At 46.6% G+C, this 14,509-nt stretch overlaps 1 protein-coding gene across 2 annotated transcripts; it reads left to right on the top strand.

Annotated features, from left to right (window-relative positions):
• The first annotated feature begins 5,377 nt into the window (after window positions 1–5,377).
• Window positions 5,378–14,081, top strand: LOC307246607 (RNA polymerase-associated protein CTR9 homolog). 2 transcript variants are annotated; one of them, XM_080022586.1, is made up of 23 exons: window positions 5,378–5,726; window positions 6,339–6,437; window positions 6,574–6,813; window positions 6,900–7,017; window positions 7,110–7,199; window positions 7,529–7,785; window positions 7,874–7,981; window positions 8,070–8,306; window positions 8,704–8,922; window positions 9,009–9,192; window positions 9,300–9,388; window positions 9,769–9,954; window positions 10,034–10,121; window positions 10,565–10,713; window positions 10,805–10,921; window positions 11,021–11,166; window positions 11,347–11,418; window positions 11,552–11,687; window positions 11,833–11,976; window positions 12,056–12,135; window positions 12,303–12,405; window positions 12,792–12,904; window positions 13,349–14,081. In XM_080022586.1, exons 1-23 carry the CDS (start codon window positions 5,682–5,684, stop codon window positions 13,764–13,766), a joined length of 3,438 nt encoding a protein of 1,145 aa, XP_079878712.1. In that variant the 5' UTR covers window positions 5,378–5,681; the 3' UTR covers window positions 13,767–14,081. The 2 variants fall into 2 exon arrangements, with proteins under 2 accessions (XP_079878712.1, XP_079878711.1); XM_080022585.1 differs by having other exon boundaries at window positions 12,053–12,135.
• The last annotated feature ends 428 nt before the right edge of the window (window positions 14,082–14,509 follow it).

Genomic DNA, 14,509 nt, shown 5'->3' with positions numbered 1-14,509 from the left:
AATTAGTGGAAAGACTGTTGTAAATTTACTGGAAGCGGAGCGTTGCCACGATTTGATTCGCTGTTGGAGCGGGGAGCTTTGTGACATCATCATCCGAAGTTATACAAGTCCAAGCGCCGTCTCTCGGAAGTCATTCGCACCCAGCGACTTGCGCCTGTTGGAACGCACAGCGTCCGCTGACAACCCGTGTTGGCGGACAACTAATTTGTGGTGCGTTTCACAAAACCCCAATGACTATAATCGGTCACAGAAGGCGTTTTCGCACCACGGGAAGTTCTAGGACCTTTCGGAGGATGGTGACTAATATTTTGAAAGTTGAAAGCCTCGTAAAAACACAAAATGTATCAGGCGATCTTTATCAATATTGTTTTTATTTGACAACTTTATTTTAGTTGTAAACTGTTTCTTTGAATTTCTGAAGATTGGCTTCTTTTTGTACTACAAAGATACTACCTGCCGTGTGATCTTTATAAATACTGTGATATTTTGTTGTGTTGTTTTTTTCCAAATGTTTTGGCCAACTTTTTAATAAAACAATTATCTGACATGTGTTCCTACAAAATTACCTCCGCTCTATTTTGCAAAAAAAACACAAAACAAAAAAAACAACCGGTCATTTGGGATTGAAGATTTGGGAAATTTGGAATTGGTGTCACTGTAAAACAATGTGTGTTATGGAAACTCTGGAAACTGTAACACGCACCTAACACGACTAAACTGGACCCCGTTTATTGCTGACATTATTGTGGTTGTCTCTTTTGTTGTCGTTATTATATTTGAATGATAAATCTGGGTGTTAATCTTGTGGCTACATTCACTGAGATTAACTTTATTTGACATGTTCTAGCATCATTATTGAAAGATAGACATATAAAGGAGAATAAAGGGTTACTCCACAGCTAGCTACTGGGTTATATACAGATGAAATCAATTGGTTTCCAATGTTTCCACCTTGGCTTCCCCAAGAGGCTCCAGTACAGTATGGGTGTTGTTGGGTCAAACCCATGGCACCGCAATGACCTCTTGTGGCTGGAAAAAAAAAACCTCTCCTGACACTCTATTAAAACGGTTTTATGGACATGTAAAACACGGCTGTTTTTTTTCATGACTGATACAAGAGGAGGAACCTTTAACTCACTCATTCACGTCATTTCAACCTTTTACTTGCACTCAGGTAATGATCTCACACACACACACACACACACACGATCAAACAAACAATCATACAGTTATACACTGCTGTGCATATAATAAACACTGGACACTGGGTTAAACTAGGCAGTGTGGTCCAGTGGGCAGTGTGGCATAACTCACATACCGATGAGCACATGACGCATGATGCAGTGATTGGATCTCGGGAGGAGGGGGGCAAACGAGGCCAATAAATAAACTAATGAATGAAGGGTTTGGTATTTACCATTATATACTATCCATGGGCATTCACATAGATTCGGTACCATCTATAGCTTCTTGCACTTCCCAGGATGTGTATTTATTGAACCAGCGTGAATCATGCGCGAAGCAACCACTACATACCAATGGAGTCTACACGGCACACCTCGCCAGATGTGAATGCCCCCCCGGAGATGAAACCTGGACATAAATAACAAATTGGATGACGATGTCACAAAGCTCCCCGCTCCACAAACGAACCACAGTAAGCCAACGTTCTTGAACTTCCGGTAAATTTGCATTGGTTTTTCACTAATTCTCGCTCCAAATGTAGAACGGTATAGATCCAACCACAAGACATTGGTGGTTTTACGGATCCAGAAACTTTTAGCCCGAATAACGCCAATGACAAAAATAATAAAAAGCTAAACAAGTCGTGTGAGGTATGTATTACCGTTTTCTGGGTCCTGTGAAAGGCAGCAGAAGTTACAATTTTCAGAGTTTACTTTGAACACCGCGGCTGCTCTTCCGGTCTGTCGTCTGAACAAGCGTCAATACTACGTGAAGCAACCGGGCCTACGCTGCGCAACTCCCCGAATGTGGGTGCGCACCAAGAGACAAAAACCGGACTTACATAACATTGGTTCATGATGTCACAAAGCGCCCCGCTCCACCAACTAATCAAGATACGCAAACGTTCCCTCAACTTATGGATGTGGATAAAACTTGCACCACAAGGAGTCGGAAATGCCCCAATTAGTTGTTCCAACAAGACCTCAACCATGTCTGTGGGTTCGGCGATTGTCGTTTTCCAGACACTAGCCTGAAAAATACCAAGGAGGAAAATAAATATTAAATTTAGCTGCAGGAGGCAATACAGAGGGTCCAGGTTAATCGTGTTTGATACAAATTACAGTTTTCAGAGTTTCCGTAAAACACACCATCACTTTGTATCAACACCAATTACAAATTTTCGATTTCACATGGAATGTAGCATCAGTTTGTGCTGTGGCTTGTCATTATGTCAGCATTACTACTAAAATGAGTTACAATTTTCAGAGTTTCCATTGAATAGTGATGGGAAGTGGGACTGTTTTTACTGACTCGAGTTTGTATGAGTCAGTCACAAAAGACAGTCGGGTTTTTGAGTCACTCGAGTCACCAAGTCAGTCACCCAGAGCTTGGGGAATTATTTAATTCTTCTGTGATGAATCTGTGTAATTATTAAAATGTAATTACGTGATGAATTACACGGTTTGACCACGATGTCAAATTGGCTTCAAAGCCTGGCGCTGTTCCTGGGGGCTGGCTCAGGAGAAACGCTCGACCAATCAGAGCTACTCTCACTCATCAGTGATGAGTCAGAGTCAAGAGTTGCTCAACTCAGGTTGACAGCCGAGTGAAAAGTCATCCAGTTCCACCCACTCCCAGTCCCCACTGATTCAAGGTTTATTTGTCACATACATTTCACACGATCAGGTCGATTTGATGAAGAAAAATGATCCATATCATTGGGATAAAAGACTGAAAGAGTTCTCAAATGCAAAACTGTTATCTAAAAAAATAGTTTAAATTTAGATGTAATTTAAATTACATTATCAATCAGAATTGAGTAACAGTAAACCACTTAAAAGGGACAAATTAAAATTCATGGTCGGTTACTGACTGTCACTGCGGCACTGAACTTGTGGGTGAGTGAGTGATTTTGTGCAGCCAGAGTCAGACCTTCAGCTCCGGGCAGGGAGAGCGAGTACCGAGTGAGTGAGTGATTCGCAGCCCGAGTCACTGACTGGCATTCACAGGAATCACTCATTCATGAGTCAGGCCTTGACTTCAGCCTCGGGCGGGCTGGGAAAGTGAGTGAGTGGGTGATTGGTGCAGCCCGAGTCAGACCTTCAGCTCAGGGCAGGGGGACAGGCTCCGGGGCTGGGAGAGCGAGTACCCAGTTGGAACAAGCGCCAGAGTGGTTTATTAATCAATTTAAGAGTTACATAATAGTGTGAATGACACATTGTCGAGCTAGTAGAAAGCAGGAGGGGCGAGTTACTGAACGAGTTAGTGGACACAAGGACTCGTCACTCCCGACTGGCTCGAATGCCGCAAAATAAGCAGGGACACAACACTGCATTTGACACCAGGTTGGGTGCGAAGCAACCAGTACAGAGGGATGGAGTCGACCCCAAACACCTCGCATGATGCGAATGCCCCCCCCCCCAGAGCCACAACCTGCATGTACAAATTGGGTGATATCACAGAGCTCTCTGCTCCACAATCTCGTCTCTCTCCACCACCTGACCGGAAGTTGTAGAACGATGGCGTATCATCACTGCGCGAACGTTCGGCTACTTCCGGTAGATTTTAGTCGGTTTTTCACTAATTACTGCTCCAAATGTGGATTGATATCAAACTTCAACTACGAGATGTCTGAGATGTCCCGGTTCGAACAAGACCTCAACCATGTCCGTGGGTTCGGCGATTGTCTGATTGTGGGCCAGACCCTTTCAGCCTGAAAAAAATAAGGAGATAAATAACAATAATAAATATAGCTGCAGCCAGCAATACACGGGGTCCAGCTAAGTTGTATTACATACAAGTACAAAGTACAGTTTTTCCGAGTTCCCGTAAAACACACCCTCACCTTGTATCAACAGCAATTACAAATTTTCAAGTTCCCATGGAACGTAGCATCAGTTTGTGCTGTCGCTCCTCTTTACATCAGCATTACTACTAAAACAAGTTACAATTTCCCAAGTTACCATTAAACGCAGCATTGGCTGACATTATGATGTGGTGACGCAGGTTTTCCAAGTCCTGGTAACAGGCAGAATTACTAATACAAGACTTAACTCCTAAAAATGAGAAGGTGGCTGTCTACTACATCGTAGTGCACAGAGTCCTGTCTCACAGTGTCTCTGGAAGGAAATCATTCCGTGTGGAATTTCCCAACAACACGGTTCCATTCAAACGGTCTAAACACTGCATGTCCCTCAGAGGCATTTCATCTGCTTTTTAAACTTTTGGGACTTAAATAAAACAGACACCATTCGTACCCGTTGCTCTGGAGCTGCAAGCAAACTCCATGTGTGAGGACACGAAAACAGAATATGTTTTGGACTGTTTTGGACAACTACAGTTTGTGTGGACTTACGTCGCTGCATGTTGCTCTTCCGGCATTCAGTTTAAATATCCCTGAAGAACGGTGTTATAAGAACTACGATCGTTCCTGGATGAAGCAGTGCGGACACAAAAGAAAAGGTGGGTACTTCCTGCGGTGCGAAAACGTCTTTGAACCAGTAAGGGTTTTGTAAAATGCAGCACGTGTTACAGTTTTACGAGTTTCTAACTAAACAAATGAAATTACGACACTTTTGCTCAATTACTGCTCCAAATGTAGATTGACATTGATCAAACTCGAAGGGCTAGACGTCTGAAATGTACCGGTTCCAACGAGACCTCAACCGTATCTGTGCGTACTGCCGTGGTCGCGTTTCAGATACTTTTCGCCTGGAAAACGCAGAGACAAAAAGACAAACAAACAAACAAAACTAAAAACAGAGCAATAACGATAGGGGGCTGGATCCCTAAAAGTCCAAGCAAAACAAGAGGGTTCCAGCCAAGAAGAAGGAGGAGGAGGAGGAGGAGGAGGAGGAGGAGGAGGAGGAGGAGGAGGAGGAGGAGGAGAAGAAGAAGAAGAAGAAGAAGAAGAAGAAGAAGAAGAAGAAGAAGAAGAAGAAGAAGAAGAAGAAGAAGAAGAAGAAGAAGAAGAAGAAGAAGAAGAAGAAGAAGAAGAAGAAGAAGAAGAAGAACAACAACAACAACAACAACAACAACAAAATAATAATAACAATAATAATAATATGTGTACTTGGACTAGAGACGAATTGATAGACCGCATAAATTACACATTTCGTACCGCTGACACCAGTGCGCCCCCATCCGCTGTGTTCTCTGTTCTACCCGGACATCATTCGGGGCAACACCAGCCCCGTGTGTTTACGTTTGGTTCTGAGCGGGAGTGGCCGCGGCACCAGGGACGTTCGGCGAGGGTCCCGACTGAAGACGGATCAAGCGGCCGTTGACGCAGCGACCGACCCTCGGCGCCGCCGCCGTCCGTGAACGCCGCGCCTCACTCCGGGGACGCGACCGGCCGCTCGCCCACCCACCCCGCCCCGCCCCGCCCCTCCCCTCCCCTCCCCTCCCCTCCGTGCGGTCCGGACCGGACGAATGTCTGTTGGGTTCCTGGATATCGAAGCGACCTCACCGCGGTGCGGGACCCCCGGTCTTGCGACATGTCTCGGGGTTCGATTGAGATCCCTCTGCGGGACACAGACGAGGTAAACCGCATCCACTGTGTAGCTCGCGTCCTGAGGTGACATTGCTCATGGATGCTAATGCTAACACGACTGCAGCTGCTGGTGTTTTATTGTGGATCCTCAGGACTGTCCCTGCAGACAATTGACATCAGACACTGCAGGAATATTAACCACCGCTGCATTTATAAATATGTATAACTGCTAAACTATATGTATGCAGACCTGCACAATTTACTATTCTGACGGTGTTAATGGTTGACACAGGTTTTATTGTTTGTTGTCATTAAAAAAAAAAGTGTTTTTTTAAATTGTGGACTGTATTTTCTGATGTTTTAGTTCATTTGTAGGTTTATTGCTCGTTTATATTTTTTTTTACATTTTTTCTAATTACTATATTGTTGTTATTATTATTATTGTTGGCTATTTTCTTGATGTGGACAGTAGTAACACCACTAACTCCTTGAACTTTTCGTGTTTATTAATGTTTAATGTGTTGTCCAGGTCTCTGATTTGGAATTGTTCAAGCCGCCTTTTTTCTTCCAAAACGTACAAAACCGAGGCAACAATGGAATGAGGCGACCGGTAGTCCTGGTTCTGATTTTCCTGCTAAATATTCTCCATTAATTCCGGCAGGTTATTGAGCTTGATTTTGACCAGTTGCCTGAGGGAGACGAGGTCATCAGTATCTTGAAACAGGAGCACACCCAGCTGCACATATGGATCGCTTTAGCGGTGAGTGGATCCGAATCCTTTGCATGTCGCAAATAACGCTAATTTCTATCTTTTATCCCCAATTCTAAGGCGTTTTATGTAAAAAAAATAACAACAACAACAAAAAAAAAAACGTATGATCCAATTCTGTGTTTAGTTGGAGTACTACAAGCAGGGCAAGACGGAGGACTTTGTCAAGCTGCTCGAGGCGGCCCGCATAGATGGAAACCTGGACTACAGAGACCATGAGAAGGACCAGATGACCTGTCTGGACACTCTGGCCGCCTATTACGTCCAGCAAGCGCGAAAAGAGAAGAACAAAGATGCCAAGAAGGAGCTCATCACGCAGGCCACGCTGCTGTACACCATGGCAGATAAGATCATCATGTACGATCAGGTGAGAAACACACCTGGCAGACTATTGTGGAATATCAATAAAAAGCTGCATTGGAAGGTGTATTGACAAACTTGTGTCCCAATCAGAACCACTTGTTGGGAAGAGCCTGTTTCTGCCTCCTGGAGGGAGATAAGATGGACCAAGCAGACGCTCAGTTCCACTTTGTTCTCAACCAGGCCACCAATAATATCCCCGCTTTACTTGGTAAGTTTTTACATAAAGGCTACTATGTGGATCTCTGTGGCAGATGTGCCGTGATTAACCACCCAAAATTGCTGCAATGTTCCACCAAACAGGAAAGGCTTGCATCTCCTTTAACAAAAAGGATTACAGGGGATCACTGGCGTACTACAAGAAGGCTCTACGCACCAACCCTGGTTGTCCAGGTAAACAGAATACAAAAAGGGTCTCCGTAGGTCACTCAAATCAATAGTCAGTTAAGCTTAATTTCAGGCATTAATTGTACTAAGAAGTCTAACATACATTTTTTTTATTTGTAATAAAAAAAATGAATTAAAATGAAAAACATGACATGCGGAATGAACATGAAACAATAAAACCAATGTAATTTTACCAGAGCCATTATTTAGTAAAGTTATTAAATGCTTATTTCCTTTTTATGATGCCCAATTGGGTGTAATTTCACAATAGTAGTATTATACCTCTGCATTCCTAGTTCTTACAGACCTATTTTCTTTCCTCTGTTCTTGACCAGCTGAAGTAAGGCTCGGGATGGGCCACTGCTTTGTCAAGCTGAACAAGCTGGAAAAGGCCCGTTTGGCTTTCGGTCGAGCGCTTGAGCTCAACTCCAAATGTGTGGGAGCTCTGGTCGGCCTGGCCGTGCTGGAGCTCAACAGCAAGGAGGCGGATTCCATCAAGAACGGGGTGCAGCTCCTGTCGCGGGCCTACACCATCGACCCCAGCAACCCCATGGTGCTCAACCACCTGGCCAACCACTTCTTCTTCAAAAAGGTGAGGCTCCAATACGGCTCAAGCCACCGTAATAAACATAAGGATCACTTGTGCAATTTGAGCCGTTGCATTGTCCTCTTTTTACCAGGATTATAGTAAAGTGCAGCACCTGGCCCTCCATGCTTTCCACAACACGGAGGTGGAGGCGATGCAGGCGGAGAGCTGCTACCAGTTGGCTCGCTCATTTCATGTGCAAGTAAGAGCCAAATCAGTCTTTTGGCCGCGATATTCTTTTCTGCAGAACAACTCTGACTCAATTAAAAAAAATATTTCTCTCGTTTTAGGAGGATTACGACCAAGCCTTTCAGTATTACTACCAGGCCACTCAGTTTGCCTCCTCCACCTTCGTATTGCCGTTTTTTGGCCTCGGTCAAATGTATGTGTATCGAAGGGACAAGGAAAACGCAGCACAGTGCTTTGAAAAGGTTTTGAAGGCTTACCCCAACAACTACGAGACCATGAAAATCCTGGGGTCCCTCTACGCAACGTCCGACGATCAAGAAAAGAGGGACATCGCAAAAGTACGTACTCTGGACAATATTTTCACCGTCGGTAATTATTAACTGTTCGATGATTTGTTCGTCATTTTTCATTTCATGCTGATTTGCATCTCTCTCTCTCTCATGTATTTATTTATGTATTTATTTATGTATTTGTGTGTGTGTGTGTGTATATGTATGTATGTGTGTGTATATATATATATATATATATATATATATATATTTTATTTTTTTTTGTGTGTTTAAAACAGTAGATATTCTTTTCTTTTTCCTATTCCCCATAAATACAACAATTATCTTATTGTTATATTATCCGGTGGTAACTGGTTATAAGTGTTTGTGTGTGTTGCTCTGAATGGCGTTTATTTTCCTCCCATAAAACCTCTTATTTGGAGAGCTGTCCCCTCTCCGCGCGCAGGGTCACCTGAAGAAGGTGACGGAGCAGTACCCGGACGACGTGGAGGCCTGGATCGAGCTGGCTCAGATCCTGGAGCAGACCGACATCCAGGGAGCTCTGTCCGCCTACGGCACCGCAACCCGCATCCTGCAGGACAAGGTTCAGGCCGACGTGCCCCCCGAGATCCTCAACAACCTGGGCGCTCTGCACTTCAGGCTGGGCAACCTGGGAGAGGCCAAGGTACACGGAGCCCCCCCTGACGGCGTACGGAGGATACTGGACGAGTACGGAGTCAAAGGATGTTTCACTCTTTTTTTTTTTTATAGAAATACTTTCTGGCGTCCCTGGAACGGGCAAAGGCCGAGGGGGAGCACGACGAGCACTACTACAACGCCATCTCCGTCACCACCTCCTACAATCTGGCCCGCCTGTACGAGGCGATGTGCGAGTTCCACGAAGCGGAGAAACTCTACAAAAACATCCTCAGGGAACATCCCAACTACGTGGACTGTAAGCCGCCGGAACGTTCCTTCGAGAAACACGCGATTTAAAACCGCGGGATTTACAGAAACGAGCTTTATACGTTGTCGGAACTGACAGTTTTCTTCCGTCTTTAGGCTACTTGCGTCTTGGAGCGATGGCTCGTGACAAAGGGAACTTTTATGAAGCTTCTGACTGGTTTAAAGAAGCCCTGCAGATAAACCAGGTAGTTATGTGGCCTGCTGCACCGCCGTTAGTGTGTATGTTTATCCTGGAAGACAAGTACGGGTGTGCTCTGTCTGCCGTTAATACTCACTGTATATGTTAAATATACTCACGTTTACTATTTTATATGAACCACTTGCACTAAGGTTTTATTTATGCATCCGTTCAACTTTATTCATGTTGGTGCAGAAGCAAATGCACTATGTAAACAACTGTTATTTACAAGTTCAAGAGATTATTTGTCACATACATATACATACGGTCATACATATATGCAGTGAAATGTACACTTAAATGTTATGGTTTTTGCCGTTTAAATTTTTTCGTTGTCACACGGCGCCGCCAATGTTTTTTGATCACCCGCTACCGCCTTGCGCTCAGGATCACCCGGACGCCTGGTCGCTGATCGGGAACCTCCACCTGGCCAAACAGGAGTGGGGGCCGGGCCAGAAGAAGTTTGAGCGCATTCTGAAGCAGCCGTCCACGCAGAACGACACCTACTCCATGCTGGCACTGGGCAACGTGTGGCTGCAGACCCTGCATCAGCCCACCAGAGACCGCGAAAAGGTAGAGGCCGTCTTTGCAGAAGGTCGCACGGAGGGCGGGCGCGACGCGTACGTTTTAAGTTCTCTCTCTGAATTTCCAGGAAAAGAGGCACCAGGATCGTGCCCTGGCGATATACAAGCAGGTCCTGCGAAACGACGCCAAAAACCTTTACGCTGCTAACGGCATAGGTCTGTAGTCACTTTTTCATATCTAATGCTGCGTAAATTGCGGATTGGTTCTGTTAGCAGGAATTGACTTTTCACCTTATTTATGTTTTTATCATTCTACTAATGCAGAAAGTCATACGTCATCACTTTATATAGCATAATACACACATTACAGCCATGGCTGTAAATATTTTAGTACTCAACAGTTTTTTTCTCAACAAAGAACTATGGGCTATAAAATAATATGCAGTTTAAATTCTGCATATAAGCACCAACATTTTTTTTACTGTATGTGACAAGTTAAAAACGGTCTGATTTGGCCGTTTAATGCAGAAAAGTCCCAGCAAAATTTGCCAGCTCTGGCAAATACGGAAGAGAATCTTTACTGGAGGGATTGGAACACAGAAGCGTGAAGCCCGGCACAAAACCCCCGCACTTGTTACCGCGCACACTGTGTTGTCCAGGTGCCGTCCTGGCCCACAAGGGCTACTTCAGGGAGGCGCGGGACGTCTTTGCCCAGGTGAGGGAGGCCACGGCGGACATCAGCGACGTGTGGCTGAATCTGGCTCACATCTACGTGGAGCAGAAGCAGTACATCAGTGCCGTGCAGATGGTTAGTGCCTCGGTTGTATTATTATACATTATTATTATTATTATCCAGACGGGCGTTCCCTTACAGCCAGTCGTTTCGGTCCGCTCCCCAGTACGAGAACTGCTTGAAGAAGTTCTACAAGCACCAGAACACCGAGGTGCTGCTGTACCTCGCCAGGGCGCTCTTCAAATGCGGGAAGCTCCTGGAGTGTAAACAAATGCTGCTCAAGGTAGACGGAGGGTGGGGGGGACGGGCCATATTATATCATACCCTGCCTTGTGCGGCGGAACCATAACCGAGCGCCGTCCATTGCGTTGCGTCAACCCAGGCGCGTCACGTGGCGCCCAGTGACACCGTCCTGACGTTCAACGTGGCTCTGGTGCTCCAGCGGTTGGCCACTCTGGTGCTGAAGGACGAGAAGAGCAACCTGAAGGCTGTGCTCAGCGCCGTCAAGGAGCTGGAGCTGGCCCAAAGGTAAGATAGGATATGACCAGATATCGTCTGGGATTTTGGGGTCGTAATATTGCGGCGTAGTCAAATATCGTCTTTGAGGCTGCATTACAATAAAGTACTGAAACTTTCTAAACCACGTAGATCCAAATCACCCCCAAAAAATCAACCTGTCTTACTCTATTTGTTTCTCTCGCCTTTTAGGTATTTCAGTTTCCTCAGCAAGGCGGGAGACAAGATGCGGTTCGACCTCGCCCTCGCCGCCTCTGAGGCCAGGTCTGTCTGAACTCCCCCTCCGCTGCTTTTTCGAAAAAGGCAGCGCTCGCGTCTTTCCGGATCAGATTATTATGCGCAGGTGCCAAACGCTTTAGTGTGACTTGCTGTGTATGTCGCGGGGGGTTGGCTGCAGGCAGTGCAACGACCTGCTCAGCCAGGCTCAGTACCACGTGGCCCGAGCCAGGAAGCAGGACGAGGAGGAGAAGGAGCAGCGAGCCAAGCAGGAGCAGGAGAGGGACCTGCTGCGGCAGCAGATGCGCAAAGAACAGGTCTGTACCCCCACCCGAAATGTTGGAAGCCATTTTTTATTTTTTACGTTGCCACCGGTCTTCCGAGGTGACACGCCTGCTTTAGTTTTCTATTTCAGCATATAAAACGCTTCTATGTCGGCTCGTGGCCTCGATGTGTCACTAGGAGGACAAGCGAAACAAGGTGGTGGAGGAGCAGAAGAAGCTCCTGGAGCAGAGGGCCATGTACGTGGAGAAGACCAAGAACTTGCTCAACTTCGCGGACGGGCCAAAGGAGTCGACGACGAAGGAGAAGAAGAGAGGCGGGCGGGTGAGTCTCAAAACCCCCCCGGAGAACTCTGCGGTCCAGCGTCCAACCAACTCTCACGGTCCAATCCCCCCCCCAGCAGCGCAAGAAAACCGGCGACATGGACGAGTTCGTCAACGACGACTCTGACGAGGATCTGCCCACCAAGAGGAAGAGGAGGAGGTGAGCTGAGCGAGGAGGGGGGTGTGTGTGTGTGTGTGTGTGTGTGTGTGTGTGTGTGTGTGTGTGTGTGTGTGTGTGTGTGTGTGTGTGTGTGTGTGTGTGTGTGTGTGTGTGTGTGTCCCCCGCTGGGGCAGGGATCGGTGTGTTCAGTGTGAGCTGCGTTTCAGAGCCGCCAGGGGAGAGGACGGCAGCGACGACGACGAGGAGGCGGCGGGAGGATCGCGAGCCAAGAGGCAACGCAAACCCAAGGAGAGGAAGCGGATCGAGAAGGTTGGAGTTTGTTGGATTCTCTCGAGGGATGAAAGAGCTTAAAAACGTCCTTTATGTGGTGTTTACGCCGTTTTGTCATTTTTATACACGCACGCCAGCTAACTTGGTTTTAAACTTGGTTCCGGTAACGCGAGCTCACCAGTTGCTTACCAACAGTAGCTTCCGGTCATCGTCGGCCCCGGAGATTTGTTAAAGTTGAACATTTTTCCACCGCGTCCGGAACCTGGATGGGGTCACACAAAAAGTCTGGCGCCGGCCGCAGGGGGCTGTTTGCTTTATTGCCGGAGCCTCAACCCTCCTTCATGCTTGCGACCTTGAACCGTAACAGACGGTAAGGAAGGATTGAAGTGAATCAAACGAATGAATGAACGCAACGTTTCCTTCAGTCCCAGCCGGACCGTCTGCCGCCGTCCCTGAAAGGCAAGATCAAGTCCAAGGCCATCATCTCGTCTTCTGAGTCCTCCTCTGACGAGGACGGCCTGAAAATATCAGAAGAGCGGTAAGGTTATGTAGACTGTCGTGGCTGCTGTTTTGCGAGGAAATGGGATCAAGTTGTGCGGGGCGGGAAAGCAAAGTTTGTGTAGTAGGGATCATTTAGGTGGTGATTGTCGTACAAAAAAATTGCGTTTAATTGAGTTGTCCTTTTCAGCTTAAAGCAGTGTAAGAATACATATCTACCTGTTGCAGACATGCTATTTGACATTGAACATTATTATTTTTTGTTTATGGTCAATTTGCATCAATCCAACTGATTGGAAAAACCCCTAATTCACATTTTAATCTTTCTTATATTGATTTTAAATTCCCGACATTTGAATGGAATATCATGATTGTGGAATCCACGGATTTCACAAAATGATGGCAGCCAGCTCGAGTGATTGCGACAGGCCACTGTGTCATAGCGTCATTGCTCCATTTCATCCTCTCCCCCTCGCCCCGGTAGCACCCAGAGAGACAGCGGCTCCGGCTCCGACAACGCGGGCGGCCACAGGAAGCGCATCGCCTCGGACAGCGACTCCGACGAGGGTCGGCGCCGCCACTCCGGCAGCGAGGTGGGAAGCCCCCCGCGCTCGGCGGCCGGCTCCGACGCGGACGACTCGGGCAGCGACCGCCCGGTCAAGAAGAAGAGGAGGGCGCGGCGGCAGTCGGACTCGGAGCAGTCCGACAACGAGAGCAAGGGAAGTCGGTCGGGATCGGACGGGGAGTCACGGCCCGGCTCGCCGGCGGCCCCTGCCGCCTCGGATAAGGGGTCCGACGCCGCATCGGACAACGAGGGGTCCCCGCGCCGCTCCGACAACGGCTCGGAACCGGAGGCCTCCAACAATGAGACGTCCAACCGCGGCTCTGATGACAGCGATTAGAGACTTAAAAACTGGAGACTTTTCTCTTATGGAAAATAAATAATTCTTAACTTGTGATTTTTTTTTTTTTTTTTATAAACTGTATTTGGTGCAGGGATTTACTTCCGTCATCTTTTATGGAGTGGAGAAATGGGTAGCTTTGTATCATGAGTATATCCTAACCAATCAAAATGCTCTCGTGTAATCATGTCTTTCCTCCGTTTACGATAATCAGATTGTTTTAAGTTGGCATGTCCTTAGTTTGTGTCGACTTACAAACTACAGATAAGGACACTGAACAAAGCTTGGGTTCAAAAACATGTAAATAAAAAGAGCACGGCTACTTTTTTATTATTACCTTGTTGTACTGTAATTATTTTTCCCCTGAAAGTGGTTAAGAAATCTGCATGGACTAACAAACTTTTTATCACCATGGTCATAGGGTGACCGCATAATCAAACCAGAGTCCCAGTTTGGGGGTTTGAAACTGTGGTCACCCTATACGCAATATGCATGCATTGCTTTATACTGATGGCCTTCAACCTTTGTGGCTTTACCACGATGTAGACACGCGATCGGTTTTCAAGTGTAGATGGTGTGACCTCAGTTTCTCGGAAGGAGAGGCCATAAAAGAGGAGACACCCAGACACAGCAGTCTTTACTTAACTTTTAATTGAATCCCCTGTTCCATTTTGCATCTCTTTTCCCTGCACAGACTTTTTTTTTTGCGCAGACCACGCACTCGAGATTGGGCACAAACGTTC

The sequence above is a fragment of the Zeus faber genome (genome assembly GCF_960531495.2).
Source record: "Zeus faber genome assembly, chromosome: 21".
NCBI lineage: Eukaryota > Metazoa > Chordata > Actinopteri > Zeiformes > Zeidae > Zeus > Zeus faber.
Note: the sequence above shows the minus strand (reverse complement) of the source record. Positions and strands in the feature narration are given on the sequence as shown.

Bases quoted from the DNA above. Each gene is read 5' to 3' on its own strand.
- LOC307246607 (XM_080022585.1), top strand. From the start codon at position 5,682: ATGTCTCGGGGTTCGATTGAGATCCCTCTGCGGGACACAGACGAG. The intron at 9,193-9,299 runs GTAAGCCGCCGG...TTCCGTCTTTAG, and splicing joins ACATCCCAACTACGTGGACT to GCTACTTGCGTCTTGGAGCG. The intron at 10,122-10,564 runs GTCTGTAGTCAC...TGTGTTGTCCAG, and splicing joins TTACGCTGCTAACGGCATAG to GTGCCGTCCTGGCCCACAAG.